At 37.9% G+C, this 26,596-nt stretch overlaps 1 protein-coding gene across 2 annotated transcripts in view; it reads right to left on the bottom strand.

Moving 5' to 3' along the window:
• The window catches only part of TRPM7 (transient receptor potential cation channel subfamily M member 7), a 55,359-nt gene that overhangs the window by 26,848 nt on the left and 1,915 nt on the right, over positions 1–26,596 (bottom strand). For both annotated transcript variants that reach the window (XM_035335557.1, XM_035335556.1), the window contains exons 2-8: positions 6,832–6,911; positions 4,425–4,463; positions 3,712–3,910; positions 2,486–2,699; positions 1,756–1,880; positions 1,302–1,473; positions 579–753 (exon numbers count right to left, since the gene is read on the bottom strand). In XM_035335557.1, coding sequence (XP_035191448.1) covers positions 579–753; positions 1,302–1,473; positions 1,756–1,880; positions 2,486–2,699; positions 3,712–3,910; positions 4,425–4,463; positions 6,832–6,911 — 1,004 coding nt within the window. The remainder of the gene's footprint in view (positions 1–578; positions 754–1,301; positions 1,474–1,755; positions 1,881–2,485; positions 2,700–3,711; positions 3,911–4,424; positions 4,464–6,831; positions 6,912–26,596) is intronic.

Below are 26,596 nucleotides of genomic sequence, written 5' to 3'. Positions count from 1 at the left end.
TTGTAGTTGAGCGATATTTTCAAGCAGTTTGGTAACATACTATTCTCTGGGTTATTCTTATATTTCTGGAAGGCCTGGTCAGCTCTGACTTCTTTTGAGCAAAAGTTTATTGTGTACACTTAAAGGCAGTCAAAACTTATCATTTAAGGTACCGTGGCTTAGTTATTTAAAATCTGGATTGAAACATACAGAGCATTTAAACAGAGAGCTGGGTCTTCTAGTCACATTGGTGTAACAAAATTATCATGCTGAAGTTACACGTTTCTCCTAATTTAGTATATAGGCGCATACACCTTTCCTATCCTTATATAAGCATGCTAAAGCAAGCATATTTTCAAGAATTTGGAGCAACTTGTACAAGGTATGCAGGAGGAGCTTGAACTAGAAAAGAGGTCTTGGTCTTCAGCCAAAGCTATTATTGCAGCCGACCTGGAAAGCTGCATCACATGCAAGATTACTCTCTCTGCTTTAAGCTTTTATCTTTCCATAGATAAAACTCTTGCGCCAATCCATTAAAGGACTGTTCTCAGACCCATCTACATAGAACCGACAGTTTGGCTAGCTGTACTAGGACTTACCCTCCCTCCTCCGTTTGCTTGTGAACGTATGCCAGTATGTCTGCAGCTCTACCTGTTCCTTCACATACTACCACTGGCACAGGAGGACTTTCTTGTAGGAAGTCTAAAACTGTAAGTATGACGTTGGGCCCACCTTCGAATACAAGTGCTACCACAGGCACACCTTGTCCAATTCCTGTAAAGTTGTAAATAATTGTTTTTAAAAAAAAAGTTTTTTAATTAAGTCATGTTTTCACCATTGTTAGTATCAATGGATATGTAAGCGTAAAATAAAGTATTTTATCAGGTCTAGCAAAAGAAGTTTCAGTGCCAGAGTTGCAGGAGAGATATATTAACAGAGATTGTTATATATCCACACATAAATGTTAACTAAGTTGTCACTTTTATTTGCATACATATAACAAAGGTAGACATTATAGATATGTGTGAAGTAGTGCTGATGTAAGTGTGCAAAAATGTATTAGTTTCAAAATATCATTCCCATGCTTTAAAAAGAGAAATCAGACACAATGGTTAGCCACAGCTACAGCACAACTATTTTGTCATCAGCCATCTGCAATGACTGCTTTTTACACTCTGACCAAAGCTGCAGTTGAAATTTGCTAAACAATCATTTACACTTGAAACATATACAAAAGATTGATTTTTGTGTTTTCTTATTTAAAAGTTTGATGCAAGTACCTTGTTCATTAAAGCATAGTAACTCAGCCCAGAATTACTTACTTGCATGTATCCGTTGCAAATTAATGGTTTTTTCCAGTTCTCTCCGCAATTTAACTTCTGCTCCATACTTCCCAACTGTTCCATCATCCACCAGAATGAAATGGGAATGGAGATTATTTAGGACATTTAGTTTACTCAATGGATTTAGCAAGGTTTGATATGGAGCAACCACCTAAGTGTAAGCACACAAGGAATGTATTTGACTTGTAGAAATTCAAATTTGTCTCTGTGAAACTTAAATATTTTTCTAGACACAACATGCAAGCAGCGTCTAGTGCATTTGCATTCTGCAACATGCTTATGCTAATGATCTTGCATAAGTCACATATGTCAATGCATCTTCATGGTAAAGCAAATACTTCAATGATGCAAAGCAAGTGAAAAAACATGCTTGAGCAGATTTGTCAAAATAAAGTAGGTAAATAATTATTTCGGTTAGATTATTTATCCTTACATCTCTTCCAACAAGGTCATTTCTGTTTTCAATCACTCCCCATGGAGCAATCCCAATAGTGCAAATCTTTCGAGATGATCTGGAAGCATGTTCTCTTAGAGCATCACCAACATGTTTTGCAACACCTGTTTGTGCACAAAAAAGATGTACTGAATGCCACATCTTATTAAGAAATACCACTGTTTCATTAGCTAATTGGGCCTGTAAAGATCTGGGAACTTATTTTACACAGAATAACCTGAGTTGGAAGGGACCCATGAGGATCATTAAGTCCAACTCCTGGCTCCACACAGGACCACCCAAAAAATCAAACCGTATGTCTGAGAGTGCTGTCCAAATGCATCTTGAGCTCTGGCAGGCACCCATACTACAATGATCAGAATGGGACAAAGTACTGTGTACTAGTAATTTGACAAAACAAATATTAGCCTAGTAAGGACTAAAGAGTCTCCAGTACCGTACTGTGCTTATGTTAATTGCATCAAGTTTTCCTTCTTGCAGGTTCAAAAACTGAAACAAACAGACCCAAGTCAACAGCACCACCTTCATGTTTTTTCTCATTGCAGGACAACAGAGCAATTCACTTCCAACTACACGTGTTCAAAATGATTTGTTTTAATTTCATTTGACCAAACTACATTTACTTTAAGATGTAGCTATTTACTCATTAAATCTTTTGGCTTTTATAAACCATAATCTAGTTAACTATGCACATTCATTGGTACTTTACCTGTGTTCACTCCTCCAGTTATAATCCAGGCTCCTGTTGTTACTGCAGCTTTAATAAGACCCTTGCCAAGCAACTGTTTGATGCGTGGGTGAAGTTCAAATTTCTGCATGCCCCCATGTACAGATATAACAAGCTTTGGCAACTCCATCTGCCATTCTTTAAGCATAAGTTGCAGAATAGCTTCAGGCTTAGTGTCATATGACAACCGCACATACTGCAGACACAAGAAGAGAGATAGAAGATTCTTAAAAGAAATAATCACAGAATCAATGAGGGGATTAAAAAAAAAAGAACTAGGATATATTTCAGGATATACTCTCCTATTCCTGGCTGTGGAAAATGAAATTCTTTTTCCTAAAACATGGCAGAAATGATTTAATCTAGAGCACCAGGCTGTCCTTGGGGGATCAGCTTCATCATTAAAGTGCTTAATTTTTGCTATAGGAACTACACTGAATCAAAACTCATTGCAGGCTAAAACCACGTGACCATTAAGCAATTTCTACCACAACTAGAAACCCTTCACAAAATGGTTGTGGAGCATACATCAGAATTTCCAGTTCTCCAGCACTGGAAACAGTGCATGTGCATTTGTGAATTAAATGTTCTTTTCCAGAATTTCAATTTACAGGAATACTTGTTTTTAACCAGCCACTCCACCTGAAATCTTGGTTGTTCTGATTGGTCTGATTATGCTTTAATCATTTTGAACAGATCTTCTAAAAAACATATTCTACATCCGTCCATAACTGCAAAGGATTTTTTAGAGTTTGAGAATTAAGAATAGAAGGCTCAGATAGCAGGTGTTATTTAACAGATCCTATAAAAATTTAACAGTAATGAGTAAGCAGCAGCACTGATGAGTAAGCTGTATTTTAACAATGTCTGAAACAATAACACTGAATTCTTAATGGAATGTTTTGCTGAAGGGATTAGGAATTCTTATCACCATTTGCAATACAAAGGTAAACTGTATATGAATGCAACTAGTTCTGATAGATGTAAGCGATTTTTGTTATGATAAAGAAATTTTAAAAGGAAGTTAGACAGAATTCAGACCACAATAAAATTACTATGATAACACAGGGCACTGGTTTGTCACAATGCAAGTGTCAGCACAATTTCATCCTTCAGGCTTAAATTTCAAAAACTAAATGAAGGATCCACCATCTGTATCAACATGTTTAAAGTAAAAGTCCTAGTTTAGAAGTAAGCATTATACATACCTTAGCCCTGTAAGAATGAGAGCCACCTTGAAAGTTGATGACACCGTAAGCATCAGTAGAGGTCTGTTCTGTATGTTTTTCCACTGACCATTCTTCTATTTCCTGATTATAGTTTTCACCTAGCTTCACATCAGAGTATTTCATAGCAAGACTTGCGGTAAAACAAGCATGTTGTCTGACCAAGCGGCCGCAACAGCACCTGCACCCAAACATATAATTTAGAATACTTGAATAAATACTTCATTAGAAAATGAGAGAACACATCTTTTATCTAGAACAGAGACCAGTTAGTTTTCAAAAGCAAAGATTCTAAATATATAAACCTCTTTTCTAGAGCAAGCTCATCACCACAAATATGTAGCCTTGTTACCATAAATATTTAAGACAATAATTAATTATAATAATATACATAATCATTATGCAAAATGTTGAAGCTCACTGAGATAACAAGTTGGAGGCCAAAAGAACTAGAATTAGCCAGGACACTAAAAACCAAAATCGATTACTTTAGCCAAGTAATTTATGTAACTTCTATAAACCAATGATCTACATAATGCTGATGGCTCTTCACTCAGTTATATTTGTTTTATATCTAACCTTTCACTGACTTGTCATCTGCAACACTGATCAAGAATTTTAAAAACGTTATTATGAAAGTGATTATTGAATGGAAAAAGAGTATTCATAAATATTGTAATTAAAAGAACTCTTACCTGACAAGTTGCTGACAAATCTGACATCCTGGAAGGCATCTATAAGAAATATTTAACTATATAAGTAAACTTCAGTTTAAATGTTAAGGCTGGGGGAAAAGGGAAACCAAACAAAAAATGGAAAAATTTAAAAAAAAAAAAAAAAAAAAAACCTCCTACCACTTCACATGATTACAAAAAGATTACTGCACTACAGTAAATGGAAAACGCTGCAAAAGTTTGAATATTTTAATCATGGTAACTTGTCTGTTTTATGTGACTGCTGTATATGCATCAACCAGCAGTGTATCAACGTGTGAGAGCTACAGTTGTGAGCCTTGAAATTGGTTTTCAGGCTTTGGATCATTAATATCTGAAGCCCCCAAATATTTCAGACTGGATTATGCAGGTTGTTAGGCATTGGAATAGGCTGCCCAGGGAAGTGGTTGTGTCACCATCCCTGGAGGTCTTTAAAAAACATTTAGATTTAGAGCTTAGGGATATGGTTTAGAGGAGGACTTGTTAGTGTTAGGTCAGAGGTTGGACTAGATGATCTTGGAGGTCTCTTCCAACTTAGATGATTCTGTGATGCAGTACTCAACCAGAAACTTTTACCAGATGCTGAGAAGTTACTTAAACTAGCATTTTCTTTGACACATTCAACTATACCTTGTGGCAGCTGTTCAATAAATTTACCCCTCTATTACCCATCGAAGTTGGACTGCCTGTGTGGGAAGGCTATTTGATCATTTCAAATATGATTATTTTACATGTACAGAGAAAAAAGTTTGAACAAACATACAAACAAACATACAATAATGTCTTAACACACATACACAAACCCACAAATCTTCATTTCTACTCTCTTCCATCTTAAACATCTCCCTTGTTTTCCTGCTAATAATTTTATTAATATTTAAAGATAGCGTAGCAGATAAAAATTTCTATCACTGTTTTCTGTAATTTTCATAAGTATTTGCCACACAATCACAGTAAGAGCTGGTATGCAACAGCATAAAACTACATGTTTTATATAGTCTGCATTTGATTCTTTCATGCACAGCTCATGAACAGCAAGCGATTTGTCTGAACTGAAGGACAACGTCCGGTGGGAAAGTTGTAAAGTCCCTTACATACTACAATAGGTTAACCCAAAAGGGCAAGTGTTGAAGATCATTTTGTTCCTTGGGAAATGCTCTGGGAATTTTAACAGCTTCCTAATTACTTTGTTTGCATTTGTAAATTTTCCATGTGCTATAATCATGGCTATAAATTCTAAAAGCTTCTCGTGTCACGTGGTTTCAAGGAATGTGGTGAATTATTTACAATAACTAAAAAAATCTAAAGTTTTTTCTTTGTTCTTTTTCTGCCTAAAAACAAATTCTTAGAAGTAAAATAATACCTTATTCCCAAAAAAAACAAAAGTGATTTATAATTTCTTTTCATGGAAAAGACTGAAATGGAAGTTTTCCAAAGCTCAGAAGAAGGTTTCTCAACAGATCTCAAATATATGAACCTAAAGAAAGCTGATCTGAAATCCACAAGAGCATCAGTTAACATTTTGGTTAGACATAATTGCCTTAAAATACCAATTTAGAATCTATTTTACTTTGATGTGTGACATAGATGTCATGACCTCACCTATCAAGTTTCAAGCATTGTAGGAACTCTTAAATTATCCCTATGGCACTTGGTGAAAGTAAATGCTTCCACATCTAATGTTAGAGCTATAACTCACTTGATTCCTTCCACATTTGTGACTTAGTATAGGGTAAAACAGCACCTGAGATATACAACGTATCCTTTATTTAGTCTCAGTCTTCCCTCTAAAAACTTTATTTCCCCATTTTTCAATCTAATTCTTTTCCTTACAGATCTTAAAGAATGAAAAATTATTAGAAATGACGTGGAATTTTTTGTAACTGACCTATTGTTTTATTTACCTTCCCTGGAATCGATGCTTTCTCCAACCTCTGTTTTGTAAGTAACATCATGATTCTCATTTTTCTTTATTCTACTTTCTACAAATACTTAATCCCTTCTTACTTCACTGTCAGGTCTATTTTTACACTTTACCATACATTCACACTGTTCTTTAAATTTAAGTAAAGTATCTCTCTGAGACTGTGACTTTCCAGAAATTTGACACAAAAAGAAAAAAAAAAAAAAAATCCATACTGTAGACACACCACAGACATCACTAGAAAGACTGGTAGGAAGAAGTAAAGAGAACAGGGGAACATCTATTGGCAATTTCGTCAATGACAAATAGGTTCAAGAAAAAAATATCCAAGCTAAAGAAAGAGTGACAATGCCCAGACAAAAAAGACTGAACTAAAACCAGTACTTAATACAGATAGAATAGTTAGTCTAAATATCTATTATACAGTCTTACAGTAACAGCTTTCTTGCAGCATTTCTAGTTTACCTGTGGGGGTCTTTTGAACTTGGTATAATATACACACACTCCCTCTTGGTGAAAGTATTTTCTATCCAGGATTTCTGGGACTGGAGGGAAAAAAAAAAAAAATATAAAATACAAATAATAAAACTTTACACTGAGAAATACTTTCTAAAAAAATAGTAATTAGGATGTGAGGGTTAATTTTGTTGTTGTTATTTTCAGCTTAAACTTGAAACATGTTTCAAACATGAAATTAACAATACATACTTCCTCAAATGTTCACCTGTTCTCATAGGTGGACCTGATTTCATTTCAGTTTGTTTAAACATCCACAACACTGTTACACGATAAGCTCAGGATTACACGCTAAGCAATATCCATAAGCAAAATCCATAATGCCCTATGCCTACGTCAGGTTTCAGCAATACATTGGGAAAGGAACTTGGATGGATTTTTATCAACTATAAACAAGAAGCAGCTCTAGCATGCCAACCTGCACCTTATGCAATATTACTTTAAAATCTTATTAAGATTATATTAAGGTTTCTTCATTGCTGACACCTGTTTTACACTTATATTTTATCTTCAGAAAGCTTTGAGAAATTTCATACCTGTTCTATTCTATAATGAGGAGGGAAAAAAGACTGCTGTATGTTATTCACAGCTATCTATTACAGTTCTGTGGTAACTATGTAGAAACAAACTTTTTTTTTCTGTTGTAGCACAAGATTCAGTAAAGACATACTGTTTTTCCACTCGCTGCAATTTCAAGATCAATTTAAGATAACAGAGAAATTATTACAAGTAGGACTGTAGCAGCTAATTTTAAAATAGGCCCCTGGAAAATAGTTCCTCAACCGTCTACCCTCTTTCAAAACCTTTCCCAGACTCTGCAGATCTTTCCCACATTACTCATTATCATTTCCCTCCAATATTTTGTTTAGCCAACTTTGACAATGAATCTGTCGAGACAGCTGCTGCTCCGACTTCTGCCTTCACACTGGAAGGGCCACCTGCCTCTTCCAAGGACGGAAAGGTGCAGGGGTACTGACACTTCTCAAGAGAGAAAGAGGAAGGGGAGAAGAACAGGAGATGTATAATCCCTAGGGAAAAATCCCGGGTGGGAAGAGGGCTTGCACCCAACAGAATGAGAACCCACACCATATATTTTACATTCAAATTAATATTTTAGACATCTGGGATAAATAGCCATGGCTTTTATTTGCTACTGTCCTATCTTCTTTCCCTACACAGATTAAAGGATGCGGTCATGACACAGAAAAAAAAGGCCTAGCAGGGAAGATGCAGAACTGCAGAACATTAAATATTACATGCAATCATGGTGTTTAAAAAGATTCCATACTTATGCAACTTCTCTTTTTTTCATTTTTTCTTTAATTTCTTCCTTCTTTGGAGGAGAAGATAAAGATTGAAGGGAATGGCTTTTAGCAGTCCAAGACACCTGTGCCTTGCACGCAGCTGGGCTCAAAACAGCTTTAGCTCTTCTCTGTCTTTATCAGAAGATTAGCAGTGTTATAAAAATAATCTGATATATATAAATCTGTAAGTATATATATTTTATATGGAAAAATAAATATATATTAGGAAGGCCTAGGGCTTTTATCTCCCTTCTCTCAGTATTTTTAAACACTATTAAGCTCTCACCTTGGCCTTTGTGATACAAATCTCAGTTCTGGAAGTTGCTTTCTGCTTTGTCAAGAGTCCCCACTGTTTATGAGTGGGTATTTCTGTACTGCATTTCTTAAAACTGAGGTCTGTGTACAGATCATTATTTTAACACTGCTATAGTTTAAACTTGCATAGGAGCTCTGCAGGTCCTCCAGAATATAAAGATAGAGAAGAGCAATTTAATGCCAAAAGCTGGCTAAAACCACACCTCGAAGCAAGCATAACAAGCTAGTTATTGAAATCTGAGGTATATAAACCACATGTAATTATGTCAATTGCTCCACGCAATATTATTATTATTAAGTAATGATCAAAGCCGAGGACAAGGAACACTAATTCATAACGCAACACCAGTTTTCAAAATTTCAAGAAAAATACTGATTAATTTTTATTGATCTTAAAGAATGTAGTTTCACTCTCCAAGAATCTCTGTTTTATTCTTCAGCAGTGGAAGTGTCCTCAGTAGAGCACAGGTACATCTATACTACTTGCACAAAGGAGGATCTATATTATTAAAACATACTTGGAACTTTTCATCTGGTAAAACTAGATCTTCTCCAGAAGCACCCCTGTGCTCTAATTAATACTTATCACAAGAGATTTTATACAGAACCTGCTAATTACAAGGCCTTGTTTTCAGCCAAGGGGCAGGGCAGGCAGAGGAAAAAACAAAAAGAACAGAGAAAGCGAGAGACATTTCCCATGGACGGGTAAAGATCACATGAAAAAACCTGGGAGAACTGACGCGCCTTATTTACAGGGAATGTCCTATCAACTATTAGCTAACACTCCTGTGATGACCGGAAGGAGAAGGAAGATGACGTGAGGACACCGCTAAGATAAGGAAGTGTTTCTTAAAGGTAAGTACTGCAACTAATTTGTCAGCTAAAGATTAAGTTAAAATAGGAGATCAAGTTTGTAGTCAATCGTAAGAAAAAACAACACACAATCTATTATAAAAAAATTCCTCGCTCTTATTAAAGCATTTTAATCCTCTAAACAGAAAACAACCACACATTTTAAACTCTGCTTATAGCAACTGGACAACTTCTGTTGATCACAATGATGTTAGTCTGTTTAGCCAGTGTGTTTTAGAAGGGGGACCTTCATGATGGCTACAGGCAACATGGGTCAGCTCTCATACAGGGAGCTCTGCAGCGCTGCTGTTCATGAAAAATCAATCAAACAAACAAACAAAAAACAATCTATAAACTAGTTTGTAGGGATCTATAACCCCCACACCCCCTCAAAACATATCAGCAAAAAGTCTAAGTGGTATAAACCAACGCACTGCTTTTCGTCTCTTCACTTTCTTTACTTTCAACATTGCATCTTGAAAAAAACATCTTAGCTTTCCATATTCTCTCCCATGCCTTTCAAACCTCTCTAACTAAACAAAATTTAAGGCTTACAAGAAAAACGTTAACACAATTTGTATCACTCCAGAACAACTATCACTATCTTTTCCTACAGGCAAAAGTTACCTATGAAAGTTTTACCCGATTAAGACTTGTAGCAATCAATGTTGGCAGGATCTCGTCTGCATGTGAAACAAAACTTGTCTTTCACTTTTTGGAAGATATACCACAGGAACTACTCATTCTTGGCCCTGAAGTGCCAGATGACACTTTAAGCTGTAGAGAGATAAACAAAATACTCTGCTTGCACTGACTTCTCACTAGACAAAATTCATGGCGTATTTCCACACTTCTGAAAGAACTTCAAGAAACAAAACACACGGATCTGATTCAGTAAGCTAGAAGAGAAATATTAACCCTGGGGTCATGGTTAAAGGAAATACTTTAAACTACTTCCAATAAATAAGTCCTTTCAAATGTTTCGTAAGTGCTGAAACAATTATAATTGACATTTGAAACAAAATGCATACAAGTATTTGCTGAACTACTAACTACAGAGAATGTACCTGACTACTAGACTTCCAACTTCTGGAAGGATCTGAATGCCAAAATAACCCCACAGCCTTTTAAAACAGGTAGAAATTTTCCCAGGACCTTCTTAAGCATTAGTTAGTTTTGCTTCAGCAATAGCATTAGCATTCCAAAGCATCAATAATATAAATAATTTAGGTATCCCTGCCCAAGATTTGTGGAATTCTTTGTTATCTTTAGTGAAATTCACAATGGATACTTCCAGTAAGTCTCTTTGTAGAATGAAACGTTTAACACAAAGTTAACTGAAGTTCATGTTTTTGTTTTTTTTTTTATATAACAGGTTACAAATGAAAAGAAGCAAAGTACAGCATGAGATCAGGTCTCAAAAATAAATAAATAAATAAATAAAAATACTGCAATGCCTTATCAAGCTCTTCTGAAATTCTTCAAGTTTATCCAACAAATTTGTTCTGAATTATTTTCCTGCCGAACAGAAAAGATCTATACAAATCTTAAAAAAAAAAAAAAACTTGCATGATTCAATGAACACAGATTCGACAGATGTAAATATACTAGTATGGCTGACAATCACAACCTTGTTCACATACTAAAGGAGTCCAACATATTCTTTCTCCTCATTTATAGGATTTCATACTGTTGAAGGATCGTAAGTTACAGAATACTTGTTAAAAACTAAATTTATACTTACCCCAAATATAGACCATTGAACCTGCAATACTACATACCAACCTAGAAGTGCTGCTGACAACTTATTTATTTATTTATCTTACATAAAGCAAAACAGCTGAATCAGGAAGCTGACCTGGATTTTAAACAAAAGTCATATTACAGACTATTACTTTTGTGGAAGACTGATAATACAGATTTCATCTACTGATTGCATAGGCCTTGTTTTCAAATTGAGAAGTGATATCCACTTCTATGGCATCTCATATTCCAACTTTCAAATCTTTGCTTATAACATGTTGGAGTTCAATAAATGCAATAGGTTTTAAAGGAAAAGATCTCCCAATTTTATTTGTCCTCTATTTAAAAATAATAGACTATATATTCTTTCCCTACTGCCTCCAATTTTCCAAAAGGTTGAGGTTTCTATTCGGGCAAGGAACAATAATGGAAAGTCTCAGCAAGCCTGAAAACAAGAAAATACAACGGAAAGCCTCTGTAGCATGAATACTCATGCTAGCGCTGCCATCGAGCAGTCCTATCAGTCCAGGTCTCTTACAACCAATCAAATAATTTTTAAAACATCTGCATAAAGACATTTTGTACTCAAGAATGTCCCTTAGCTTGTCTATTCAAGGAACCATCCACAAATAAGTTACTATTTTTTATGTAACTACATATACTGCACACACACTGTATGATTTACCAGAGAATCTCTTATCTGAGAAACCCACGCCATTGGTCAAACACGGTGTGTCATGGGACTGAAGTGTGATCTCTGCCCAGCTAACACCTACTGGAGCACTCAGGTCCTGGAGCTACAGCTGAAAGGCAGAAATTCCATACAAACCTTTGTCTTACTACTTTTGTCTCCATGCTTGAATAAAAACAAAGAAAGCCAAGCAACTAGGGCAACCGTGGTATCAAATTAAGTTAATGCATATCAAATAGTTTAGAATTCATAAAACTTCATGTGGGAAGAAGTGATGCAAACAAAATCTGTGCTTGATCTCACTGCAAAGATTTCCACCAGTGGCTTCCAGCCCTTAGAGCAGCGAGAAGAGCGCCGGACCTGTTCTCACCACAGGTTAACTGAACAATACTGAAAACATACGGTCCAGGATAAGCCAGGAACAAAGCCCGTGTATGGGGTGGAGATATCAGAAAGGCAGTTATGCACACATATCCCAAGGAAAATATCTAACATTTTGTATTGAAAAATCCTAAGAGAGTACAACTCATTTCCTCAAGGAAACGTTTAACCGCTTGCAGCAAGTCTTCAGAACTCCTTTAGCTAACATTAAGCGCATAAGCAGATGGGAGGAGAAAAGAAAAAGATAGGCAATTTGATGCCATGTATTTGCTAGCATTCATTTTGAACTCTTGGCTCCAGCAAACCAGACATTTAATTCACTTACTTTCCTTGCAATTGCAAATTATATACCTCTTTAATTACTGTTTGCTTTGTTTTGCCTTTTTTTAAAGGAAGGGGGAAGAATACAAAACATTTAGCGAGCTAGTATTAAAAACTATATATAAGGACTGCTAAAGAATAACAGCACTGCCTCTCCACAGAATGTGCAACACATGCAAAAAGGCTTCTAAATTTGTTCTTGAGACAATTATTATCTATCACTAAGTCTTACCAATTTTCTAATAATGGGGGATATGTGCAGTACCAGAAAAATGATATGCCTAAATACCATCATAATGCCAAATCATATTTATACAGAGTGCCTTGATATATCCCCATGGAAGATGGAATACGAAATGTCACCCTAAACAACGTAGGATAATGTATTAACCTAAATCTGCTGTTTAATACTGTAGAATTTTATTTATTTATTTATTTTTTGCAAGGCATTTCACCTGCAGTCCAGGGTTATTTTACTATTACTTTGAAACAACTACTAGCCTCATCTACAATAAAAAGTTGTTTCATTTATTTTCCCCACACACACACGCTGGGACACCTTCTGCCAGCGAACCTGAATGGCCCAGACACAGACAGATCCCACTGCACACACAGTGTCTCAGCTGTGCTGAAGATCCTGTTCTAAACAGAACAGTTCACCTGGCTGAACTCCACTCCTAAGAAACCGAACAGCTCTAGTTTTCTAAGTTGAAACGTTTCTCCAGTGAAGATCACTAGAGTCCTGAAAATACTGTGCCCAACAGTAAAAAAAAAAAAAAAAAAACACTATTTTTACTTTAAAAAATTGTTGAGGAACCAAGGAGGGAAAAGGGTACTCAAAGAACATCATCTGCCGATTCTACTGCACAGCACATTCAGAAACAGACTTCAACTGAGCCAGCAAGCACAGATAGGAATCTTTGTATCAATGGCTCCCTTAGTGCTGAAAACAGATCTTCAACAATCCTATTCTTTATTAAACAGTTCAGGAGATTTGCTCTGAACAGTTTTCACAGCAATCCAGGTCTCTAACAGAGTGCCTATTGTTTTGTCAAGTTCTTCTCTGACGTAACACGGTCACCACTTAACTCACCAAATCCGTCTGCAGTTTTGGATGCAAAGAATACTTTGTCAAAAGGGATTTTTACAGCACTCCCTCAAACCTTGATGAAGATGATTCCAATGTACTATTTAGAGAATGGGCAGCTCCTGTGGGAGTTTCTCCACCAAGCAATCACACAGCATAAAATAGAGTTGGTTATACTTGGTAGACTCATTCAAGTCAGGCAACCATAAGTTCATCTACAGAATTTAACATTCTTAAGCCCTTATTTTTAATCCTGATACACCAGAATAAAACCCACAGATCTCGTATTTTTGGAACATTTTTACTAAGTTCAGACTCGATTCATTTTACCCACATTATGTGGGCGGAGTTATTTTCTAACTGCAAAAGAGATCTTGCAATGGGCAACTCAGAGCAAATCCAAAGCAAAGTATCCTACACATGGGAAGAGAAAAGGGAAGGGGCAGATGCTTTATTTTGCTTTCTGTGTCCCAGCTTTAACCAACAGAAATTTGGAATTTTGTTAAGAAAACAGAAGAAGGTAAAACAGTTTCACTGTTGGAAACCGGGGTAAGTAAATTGATTTCAACGTAGTTAACATTTTGAGTCCTCAATACCAATGAAATATCAAGCAAAAAAAAATAGCTCTACTGAAGAATCTAAAAATGGTTTTCTATGAGCTTCCAGACCAAACGCATTTCAATATATCCAACAAAAAAATTCAAAAGCGTATATCAAAGCTATGATGTAGAAGCAACAAACCAGGCGTTAGCCCACTGAGTTTTCAAGGGAGATAAAAAGAATTCTTCACTCCCCAATATTTAAAACCTTCATTTCTGATGAGATTCCTGAAACAAAAGGATAGAAAGAGAGCACATGGTAATAAGCACACTGAAAATATACATACAGCTTTTCACCCAGCATTTTTAACTTTAATAGCCACTTCACTTTGTTCAAATGAGAGATTCTAAAATACACAGAGGGAAAGTACATACCTTTTCAAAACCTACTTTTAAGGATTTCCAGTCACTAATATAAACCAACACCAAATGTCTTACATTTTTAAAGACACAGCCTACTTTTCCTTCCTCATCTACAGCGATAAAATCGTGTGCTTTGCATCGTCTTCACTTCTCTCAGCACTGATTTATCTGCAACCTATTGCTGTTCTAATCTTACTGCTTGCAGATTGCAAACCTACACACACTCTTAAATAAGACCAGTAGGAAGGTAAAGTTAAGTCAGCCTACTTAACAACATGGCAAAGAAGTGATGCCAAGTGGGTCAATTCATTTCTGCGAGCATCAAAGATGGCCATTCTTCCTGTACGGCACAATGAGCCATACTGGGCACGTCTGCTGAGATCCCTGCATTTCCTGGCTCATCAAATTTGCTGCATGAGATTTACTGCTTAGCTAAGTTCATACTTCACATTTCTGGCAAGTGCTGGGCTTGCTTACCTTGCATATGTCACACAGGATGTATGAACAGGCAATCCTATGAACTCCTTTTTTTTTTTTTTTGAAGAAATAAGGCTTGGAGCAAGTTATCACAGGTAAAGCAATCCACATAGCCTCCATCTGTTGGCTGTCCTCCCCAAGCAACTTCCAGTCCCTTCCTCATCACGCGGGGAGTATAAATCACAGATGAGAAAAAGGAGTTAGCAGTGGTCACCTCAGGAAATACAATGCTAGGAAAAGGTTCCTGCCACCAGCCAAATAATTAATCCTACCTTCAATTTTCTTCTTAATTGTTCCCAGATGGAAAAAAAAAAAAAAAAAAAAAGCTAAGCTCTGCTGCTATTCATAGACAGCGGCTGCGAGTTCACATCACCTACTGCAAAGATACAGTTGAGCTTTATTTCAGCTGCAGATTCGAAGGAGGTCCTCCCTTTCTGGTTCATGAAGTACATGAACATCTGATCAAGGCGCTCTATGCTAAAGCATGTCAGAGCTACGAAAGCAAACTGGAATGGTATATGTTGTTGGTCTTGCTCTACAACTTCGTAGCCTGTTCTGTTGACATATCTGACATTTTTAATGTCATATGAAGAAAAGGACTTCTCTGTCATCACAGTATGGATTTTGGTGCCTGCTGACCTATGTAGGCTATTATTAACTCACTAGAGCAATGGAAACATCTTATCACTAAGGGATGGTTGACATAGCTGGCCTCACACAACCCTCTGAGTACCTTAAAAAAAAAAAAAAAAAAAAAAACAGGAAGCCTTATACTTTAAATTACTACAAATCAATATTTCTCTGAGTAGCATAGGTGAGAGCTAAGAGCAAAAGAACATATTAGCATACATCCAAAATAGGTGACAGCATCAGATCACTGCTAGGGATGATGACATTTCACATAACTTGCCTTTAGACACAGTTAAGAAGGAAAACCAATTTATGTTTATAATCAAAACTACCAGCATTAGGAAGGAGGCCTATCAGCAAAAATGCAAAGAACCACCTGAAACGGATCAGGAATTTTGTTTGCTTTAACGGCACGTACTATTAAAAAAAGCACTTTATATAAGTTACACAAGTCATCTCAGAGCAGAAAAATCATTAATATTAGCCTAGTATTAAAATGTAGGAATTCAACATGATGTCCGAGGGAGACAGGAGTTAGTCATACGATCTCTGAACCACCTTTGCTTTCCTGGGAAGTGGAACAGATGCATTACTCATGGATAGGACCACGCAGGTGTGACAGGGTAGATTGTCTTAACCCCTGTTCTCTATATTGTACCTGCCTGTACATGCGTGCAGGCACAAAATATGCCTTTATTTGCTGGCTACACTAGGGGAAGCAACCATTTTGGTCAACTCTCTACGGCAAACAGAGTTGTTAGAGATTAAAATAGAGTAAAGAAAGTTGATTGGAGAGGAAGAAAACAAGAATTTGCCACAGAGTAGCTCACCTACTATAGAATTATGAAAACTTCACTATTCTTAAATTCAGCTCATTAACAAAGAGCTACAGGTTCAGTTACACTTTCATTGCCTGTCAGGACAGAGCACTAGCTCTCATAACAGAGCTAGATAAGTGGGCAGTTGCTCAAGAGCGTGCGCTGACTGCAGCCCTCATCTCCGGGCCTAAGCAGCGTGACAGCATTCTAGAGACATCCACAGGCCGAAATCCTTATCAGAAGATAAAGTTCCCCACTAAAACTATGTGGGTAGTTTCTGTTTATTCTAGAAAAGTGCAAACAAAAAATTTAACTGGGTTTATTTAGGCAAATGTTAAAGCAGCTAGTTATTGCCTGAAATAATACATAATGCTCATTTAGGCACTTCAAAAATTTCCACCCTCTGCTTTTGAGAAGAACAATCAGTTGTTTGAGCTACTCAGTCTTATTTTGTTGACTTCTCACAAAGCAAGTCTTACATAAAAATCAAGCTCTCCATCACAACCTGATGCTGCTGACTGCTGAAATACTCTTTTTACACTAACTCTCCCATTAGCATTCAGTCATTTTATTATTAGTGGGTTTTAGAAGTCTCAGCTACAGCTTTACATCCTTCTCCCTAGGTGCTTCTATTAAAGATCAGAGCCAGAACTGTAAAACCTACACAATGTGATGTACTGTGGGAGAGCTTAAAATCATTCATTTTATCTTCAAGTCAATATTCAGGCTGCTAAAGTGCTCGATTTCACTGCAAAAATTACCACTACGCCACTTCCTATCACACAACCCTTCACATGCACATTGCAGCAGTAACTAGGATATCTGTGCTTGTTTTGTAGTTCTTCAACACAGGCTTAATCTAGCTCTGGTCAGCTCCAATGCAAAAAATTTCTCTCTAATCCTGCTCTTACTGGGCTGCCTCAGCAAGCCTGAGTCCCCAAGCTGAGTACTCAAATCAAAAATACAAAACTCTACTTGAGCACTTGTATGGACTTGAAATGTTCCGATTCACCAAGTTAGACTATGACAACTAAAAAGCATCTAAATGCATCCCAAGAAGAAGAATCTGGAATGTAGACAGACATCCATTCCAAATGACTGCTCACCAACTGAAAGTACATGGAAGCAATGCAGGTAGCTCCCCAGGACGTACAGTTTACCTACCGTCTTAGCCCTCTTGCTTGTTTTTTGTTAGATGCACAATGATAAAGTTATCCTCTACTTGAGCAGGTAGAAGAAACTACACCAAACATTGATGCAGAATAGCAGGCTACCCAAAGAACCAAGCTACCCACAATGTAACTATGTTAAGCATTGCAAATCTAAATAATCACGCTCAAATTACAAATATGATTTTTAGAGTATATTCTGAAAAGTAAGTAACCTTTTTTCTTTTTTTTTTTTTTTTTCAGAGGGTAGGGGGGAGGAAAATAAGTGATATTGAAAGATCACAATACCACTTGCACTTCCTAAATGTTTTCTGTTTAGTTTCTTTTTTTCCAACATACTGGGTTCCAGTAAAACTCACCAACGTTGAGGGACACGTGCCACAAAGCCCTACCTATGCTGTCACATACTACTTCATGCTGGCTGACTGTGAGAAAGGAGTGAAGGCAGACTAGAGTTCTAGAAAAACAGAAGCAAGAGCAAGGAAGTGGAAGTCCTGGCAACAGCAAAACCAAGATACATAGGAAAAATCCTTGTTTTAACAGATGCAAATCCTAAAATTATACAGCAAGGGCTCAATCAGAAAGGACAAGCAGAGCAAGTCACCACTCTGCTCTCCCATCCTCTCCCCAGACACATGCCCCTGCCCCCTCCTCACACCAGCAGTCACATACTGTCCCTTTGGAGAACTGATTCGTCTCCCAAACCAGCACAACATTATTTCCAGGAAAACACTGAGTAGCTTTGACATCAGAATGAGATGATTCAGATGCAAAAACTAAGGCAGGGGAAAGGACCACATGGCCATGATCAGGGTGGGAACAAGGGAATTAGGACAGCCCCTTTGGCAGCAGTAAACTACTGGGCTAGCAAACAGCACGAGCTGATCTAAGTGTACTGTCAAGATAAAACAAAATAATCCCCCAAAGCACACGTACTCGAGACATCCAAGAAAAGATCAGAAATCTGTCATTCAAAAAGGCTTTCTTTTTAAGCAGCGGCATCCTGAAGTTCAGGAAGGAAAGGTAGCTAAGATGGTGTTTACTTCTCGGAGAGCTGCCAACAAAGCAAGAACGTATTGCCTAAGGTCACGCGTTAGGTGAGCAGATACTCTGCTTTGAGAATAGCTTTCATTCTCATTGGCACCGAAGACTTTCTTTTCTTAACTCATTGCATAATTAAAACCCAACTAATACATTAATTATTCACAGAAGATTTTTCTTGTCCTACATACAAGCTCTTTATATGTGTCAGAAAAACTGAAAAATCCAGTAATGACACCCAAGAGAATAGTCAAAAAGATTAACTTTAACTTAGCAATGTTAATTTTTCTAGGTTCTCTCTGCAAAAAGAAGCAAAGAACTGCTCTGAATCCCCCTCAGTCTCTGCTCAGCAAGCCCAGGGAGACTCAGAGCCTCATCAGCTTCTGTGAATAATCCTCCCCCCCTCTCTGCAAAGTCTACCTGTATCCTGCAGATTGCCTGTATGCATGTGATCAGAAACATTTTTCTACAAATGAAAACAGGATTTTTCTTGAAGGCACAAGTTGTCTTGTGTATTTCCTACACCAGGAAGGAAGCCCAGCTTTTTGTACCATGTAGTCCAGCAAGGTGCTATGATTATATTCACACCAAACACTTCTCAGTCTACAGAACAGCAAGCACAACCAGACCGATGCATCCGAACAACTACTTGTTTGTTAGCAGAACAGTCACCTGTAACACTAGCTTGGGGCTGAAACCAGGACAAGAATGATTAGTGTTTTCTGTCCTATTTCCCTATATAACCAACCTAACAACACCACATTGTTCTATTAGTGCATCTGAAACAGTTACAAAGAATTTAGCAGTGAAGAGTCCCGAGGTTCTACACAAAGAGGTAGAAACGATGAAGAAAACTGCATGCAGACAAACTGTTTTTCCTACAGCTTGAAAACTTCAAAACTACAGATTTTTTTCTGTATAATTTTTTTATAAAAGAAAGAAAAAGGCAAATTGCTCAATGAGGCAAAGGCATAAATCCTCATCAAAAGCATTTCTGAAGTTAGAACAAATTAAAAGGGCAAAGGTTAGTTAGGGGATACTTCACTTTTCAATGCCTCTGGCTGCAAGGCCAGTTTAGGAGGTTAATGTCCATCCCAGGCTGCACAACTTTACTTAGTGCCTCTCACACAGGCCAAGGTACGTGCCAAAAGGGCTGCCCCATGGACTAGTGCGCGGCGTAACCCCACAAACACTGTCAGCAGCACAGTTAAGGAGTCAGCTAACTATAGCTTGTGAAATTGGGAAGAACAAGCCTCTTCCAACTAGTTGCACATCCAGAGGCATCACAACACCAGACAAGGCTAAGTTCCTCAAAAGTTGTCTAGGATATCTGTCAGCTTTGGTATCAGGGATTCATTACTCCTTCCCTAGCATGAGATTACTACTATGAGCAGGAATTCCTCCAAGATAAATCACAAGTTTTTTGGGCTGAGGCTCACCCCCAGCCAGAAAGGTTTCCAGTGCTTTCAGTTACGTTTTTTTTTTAATTTGCTGTTTAACAGAACTCTGGAAACTACCATTTGGACAACGCTGCACTCAGGGAACCAACGACAAACTGGCAATACTTTGTAATTTAAAGCATCGTTAACTGCATCCACTTCTGTCAATTATCTAATTTTTATAATTGAAGAGAAAGTTGATTAACAGTTCTGCAATTACACAACTGGTATTTTTAGGCTCCAATCATGTGTCACTTAAGCACATAATGACCTACTCAGGTGATTGAAGTTATGCCCAACGAGGCATTTGCATGATCACAGCAGCCACTGGGACAGGCTTTGAAAGGAAGCTGAGCTTTTTCAGACTGGCTCTAGCCACAAACTACTATACTGGATTGAGCTTACTACACAAAACTAATTAGACATGCAGTTTTAATTACGCAGTACATCAACATGACCGCCTTTGAACTTGGTCACACAGCTGCTGTGCTGAGCTTTATCAAACACATTAGCAGAACGCAGCTCCACTCACTCCTCCCCCAAATGAACTGGTTCAACTTCTTCAGGAAGTTAAACAAGGATGGGAATGGCCCTAAAAAACAAATAAGTAGCATGTTAAGATCATGGAGGAAAAAAAATAATCTAGAAATATTTTGTTTTGTGAGACAGGTTACTGGCAGTGGATCATTTGCCAATAGAAATAACTTGATGGCAGGAGTCATACCCATCTTGATGGGGGCTCAGTTCACAAAGAAAAACTACAGCACAGTGGATCTGGGAAAAAAGGTCACTTAACTTATATTTGGCACAACGCATTCAAAAAGCAAGGTCAAGAAAAACATCCTCTCTAAACCAGAATGTAGATGCGTAACTATGCCAGCATAGCTACCACATGCCTACAGTACAATTAGACAAGGTCTGCAGTGCAATTTGGTTTGTATTTTGAAGAGGCTACAGAACCTGACTCACAATGGCACAGCTCCATCCATGGCAGCACACAAGGCTGTAACATTTAGAAAACACTCATGAAGAGTGACACGCAGACTATCGGAACACTTACTAATGTGATGGCACAGATCAACTCTCAAGCATCTCAGAGCAAGCTTCCGCAGCAAATTCACAGCTGATGTCAAGTTTGGGGTGTCACGCCCCATTTTTCTAAGACTCTGAACACGATCCAACTATCTCATACCAACACTAGCATTTATGCAGTCATGTGGAGAGCTGATTCAGGGAAATGACCAGCAAAACAATTAATCCTCAAAGGGAGAAAAAAAAAAAAAAAAAAAAAAAGGAAGCGATGAAGTGATTAGATTAGATTTTTATTCATTCAGATCCCTGAAACAGCTGAGCGACTGAGCAGAGTGAAGCACAAAGGGAGGGGTGTAAGGGTGACAGCTAGGCTTAGCTGGGGTTAGACGGAGCTACAACCACACCTTTCAGATGACTTTTGGCAGATCTGGGAGTGGCTATTAAAGATGTTATGGTCTTGAATGTCAACCCCGCTCGTATCTGAGGTTATTACCCTATAACACACATCCACGCCTCAGGTACTCTAGGTCAGTCTTGGGAAATAAGCTGTCAATGAAGTGAGTAATCCTGGGAAGACCTGGACTGTTAACTAATACTACTTCTAAAGGTGCCCTGAGTCTATACATTTTTAGGCAGTAAGTGCTTCTGAAATACAGTATTCCTAACAGAGCAACTAAAAATTCATTTACAGAAGGCATAAGTTTAAATGTTAAAAATTGAGTTTGTCAAGTCAGCATTTCATAAAAATTGATTAGCATTTTTGCAGTATTAAGATTACGAGGAGGAAAATTTGGCAGGTGTTAGGACAAGAACTGTCAAATACGGACATCTAACACGGTGGACTATGAAGTGAAAACACTGTTTCTGTTCTTAGCAAAGGTGACAAGAATCAAGTAGATAAGATTAAGAAAATAAGCACCTGTCTACAGAGAGAGAAGTGGGAACAATGCATGAAACAAAGGCAAGTATTCGATTGCAATAGCCATTGTGTTTCGACTGACTAAGCTGTAACCCACACTTTCCCAAGCCTCAAAGATTACAGAGTTATGTTATGGTGAAAGACTGAATTAGATTAAATTAATTTATAGCTGTAACTGAGAAAGTATTCTCAATCAGGAATTAAATGGTGCACAAGAGAAAATATATATTATAGTAACCACTGCCCAGGCTGCCACAGACCTTGAAACAGCTCCAAACATCTCATATCCAGAGAGGCCTCCCCGCCTTACATACATGCTCACATCCACGAGTACCAGCCACATCAAGGGGTTTCTACAACCCAGGGCTTCCGCAGCCTGCGGCATCAGCGCCGGGTTAACAACGACACTTGGAGCTCTGGGACCTGCAGCCCCGGGGCCCTGCTGGCTGCCACCAGGACCCCGATCACCCCCGCTGTAAGACACGCTTGAGTGCAAGGTGTTTTTCCTGCAGGGAGGAAGGAAAGCATGCAAGAAAGCAAAGAAAAGAGGAGGTAACCCATGTGATGGAGGATGCATCAAAGTCACATATCTGGGAACTCTTCCAGCTGTTGGAAGAGATTAAAAGGAGCTTCAATGTCACTCGGCAGCTGCAGGGTAGCTGGAAGTTCCTTTGTCATTTCCAAAATTCAGTGTTCAGAATAGTCGATTCTTTTTTAGATGGCCAGCATGTTTTAACCGAGTTCAAATCTTCCAGAAAATACATCCAAGAACTGTTAAGAATACATTTTAGAACTGTTAATCCTGCATCTGAGCATGTTCTACATCAGGTTCAAAAATCACTCTCAAAAGAAGGGAGACAACTTCAAAAGAAGACAAGCAGTAGTGCTGGTTTAGAGATAAGAAATGGCTCTTGAGGAAGAGCTTCACAAATGATTCCATATTTCCCCTCTAAACCAAACATGCAACTGAGTATATCTTTTCTAGGTCTGTTACTTTTATAGTTTGCTTCAAAGTGTGAAGTCCTGAGTTGCTATTATACATATTAGCAGTGAGTCTAGACATTGATAAAATTCACAAGTGTAATTTTCAGACGTAGACAAAGTACATGCATACATCTACCCGTACTCTTTGTACATATTAGTCAGTTGCAAAATCACTCTTTGCAAAACACATGATGTGCATTTGAACAAAATAAATACTGTTAATAATGTTAAATAACCCATGACTTTGATCTGACTTTACTGAAACAATTTTTTAAGGAAATTATGTGCATTATTTTAGTATTTGTTTAAAAAAAATCCCAGAGTTTTATGGTTTTATCCAAACCCACCACATCAGTAACATCTGAATTTTCTTCTACGTAAGGGGGAAAATGCCTAACTTGGTTTATAGGTGCAATCAGTTCTAACATGCTGTCAGGTTGTTACTGTTCCTTCTGCTCTCCTCAGCAATCAACCACTTCATTTGTCTTACAGACTTTTCCTGCAATGTCCTCACATTGTACGTTGTCAAAGCACTTTCCTCACTTAAATATTCTAGTCCTTGAATATGACAGCTTTTTGGAAGTATCAGCACCACAGTCAGCAACACAGCTAGAATTCTACCTGGATCTCCCACACATTTAAAACACTTCTTCCCCCCACATCTTGGGAAGCAAAAAAAAAGGATACAGTTATGGATAACTGAACATTGCTTACTGTTCAGTTTCTGTCTTGTTTTTCTATTTCATTATCCCATCAGGAGTACGCTGCCTTCTCCTTGGAAAGGGCAGAGGGGCAAGAAATTTCCTCTGCTTGCCTAACAGCTATTAGACACCCTGTGTCTCCCTACTGCTGTGCATGAATTAGAGCAGCTGGGGAAAACAAACAAAAACTTGAGCAGCACTGTGGCTCCAGCAAAGCTGGTAATTAAAGAAAGTAGCTTGCACCCCTGCTTCAAACAGCTTGCATCCACTTTACACATTAGTCAAAATACAGGTGTGAAGAAGGCCGGGAAACAAACAAACCAACCCCACAACCCTACCATTCCTCAAACAAACAAACAAACAAACAAACTGGCTACCCTCAGTCAGTGCAACAGCTGGGATGGAGCTTGGTCTCCGAAAAGCCATTGCCAGGCCTGTGGCCCCATCCGCAGAGAATCGAGGTTTGAAGTGCCAGGAGGCGTTACCAGGAGGTCGCATCCTGCCTCTTGTCCAACACCACAGCTCTGATTCCCACCTAATACCGTGGTGAGCCACGTCAGGGAGCCAGGCTGGCTGATACACGGGTATGGGGGGATTACTTTTTTTGTTCTTTTGTCAGGTAAACTTCGTATTGCTTTAAATACAAAAACATCTATAATTTAAGTGAAAGAAAAGCTGAGCTTAGTGTAATAAAAATGACAGAATCCAAGGATTAGTTAGATCAATGTCAGGATAGGCTGGATCATGATATATTAACATGACACCACTACCTGCACACTCTAATTATCTGAGCAAAAAAGATGGGATTAAGCCAAGTGAACTCTTCCCTTTTAACTTTCATTACAGGGGAAGAGAGAAAATGACCTTTAATCAAGAGAGTAACATTTACTCTGACTTGGTTATTACTTTCTGATGATTAGTCAAGCTATTAAAAAAGCACGCCTTTACTTAAACACACAAATTCAGAAAAAGTGGTATTACAAGATCAATGGTACTATAGTTGCTTCCAAATGGAGACAATCTTAAATGAAGAAACAACTTCGAGACAAAACACCAAGAGTGTTTTCTCTGCCAACGTTTGAAATTTGGATGTCAGTAGAAAAGACAATTTTCAGGATCCTGTAATAAAGAGCTGCTATTTCTCTTCCTCTGCTCTCCAACTGCTTTAGCAAAAAAAAGAAACAAAAAATCCACCTTAATGTAATCTGTTATGTTAGCTGGAGGATGAAGCTCAGCAAGTAATTTTCCCCCTTCTTCCCCTATCCCTAAAACAATTGAAAAAATCCAAAGATCTCTCCTAAGCACAAATGAACAGCACAATGCAATTGCTGAATTCTGCATAAAAGCCATGCTCCTTTAAAGACTGCAAAAGCACCCGACCAGGAAAAAGCAGAGTAACAAGATAGCTGAGCATACAATGGAGGAGGAAGAATGTGGGGCCAGGGAACCTGAAGAAAGTAACAAACTCCCTTAGAGCTTGTCCAGGCAGTACAGGTCAGGTGGTCCTACCCACTACTTTCTGGGCTCATCATGGAGCATACAAATCCATTTGTCAAGGGCCACCACTACTTGTCGGCACTGGAGGTAAGAAGGGACATTATCTTTACTGACCATAAACCCATCTTATCCAAATACACACGTGGCGGGAGATTATTCAATAATCTATTTGCTGAAAAGCCAGCTGGAATTTCAACCAGTGAGGCAAAAACGCACCAAGTGTCTCTTTTACTTGATGGTTTAAAAACTCCTGGCATCAGTATTTGTTAGGCTTACACAATGCTGAATATTTTGACTGCTTAGGGGGAAAAACGCAAGAACACTAAAGTGGTTTCTAATAAACCAAATGAGACAATCAAGGACTGACTCATCAGATGACAGAAATTGAACCCTTTTTTTAAGAGAGGTTTGGAAATCAATAATTTAAAATGTCAAGAAGTTCACCTACTCGGTCTCTCTGTGAACGCATTATTCAGATAAGAAACATGATCTCAAAGGTAACAACTCTGGAAAATATACACCTTATTTTACTGCCTGCTTGCCTTTCAAGAAGTGGAACAAAAAATAGAACTTATGTTACCTCTTTCAGCAAATTAATATGGCACACACTATTGCAGCCAAAGTAGACACAGTTAAAAGAAAAGAGATTCCAAAGGAAATAAATGTCTGTTAAAAAAAGAAGATGAAGATCCATTTTTCAGGTTAAGTATATAATTTCATTCTCTTGATTTTTCAGAGCCAAGCCACAATTTCGAAATCCAACCCCAAGCCTTTAAAGTCTGGAACTTTGGGCTTGTTTTGACAAGATGCTGACATTATCAGAAGTTTCGAAGTGTCACTGCTAGTATAACCAGGTATTAAGATCCTAATTAGGCTAATCAGGGTCTTTCTGGAAAAGAAAATTCAACTTAGTATGCAAAATTCTGTCAAGCACAGAAGTTGTAGACCATAAAAGCATCTCCCTTCCCTTCACACAAACCTTTTGACAAGTCTTCTTCGAGATTTATTTACATCATTACAAGTGTAAAATTGGAAAACCAATATGGTCAAACCCAACTGTGTCAGCCTAAGTTATGTAAATTCAAAATAACATTGGTTTGTTTAGAAAATACTTTGCTGCCGTGACTGTCCACAAGAAGCAAACTATTAATAGAAATGGATCTCCTGGAGGGACATAAAAGACAAGCAGGAAAAGTTCTAGGCTCAATGCAAAACTTCCAGGAAAGGGAAGCACAGCAAACGGTAAAGATAACCATGAAAAAAGGAGAGGATTTTGGATGCTGAAGTCTATCATCAGCACAGCAGAGAAAGCAGGGCTAACACGATACTACAGAAAGGTGAAGGCAGCAAG

This window comes from Oxyura jamaicensis, chromosome 10, assembly GCF_011077185.1.
Source record: "Oxyura jamaicensis isolate SHBP4307 breed ruddy duck chromosome 10, BPBGC_Ojam_1.0, whole genome shotgun sequence".
Lineage (NCBI taxonomy): Eukaryota > Metazoa > Chordata > Aves > Anseriformes > Anatidae > Oxyura > Oxyura jamaicensis.
This window is presented reverse-complemented; position numbering and strand designations above follow the sequence as displayed.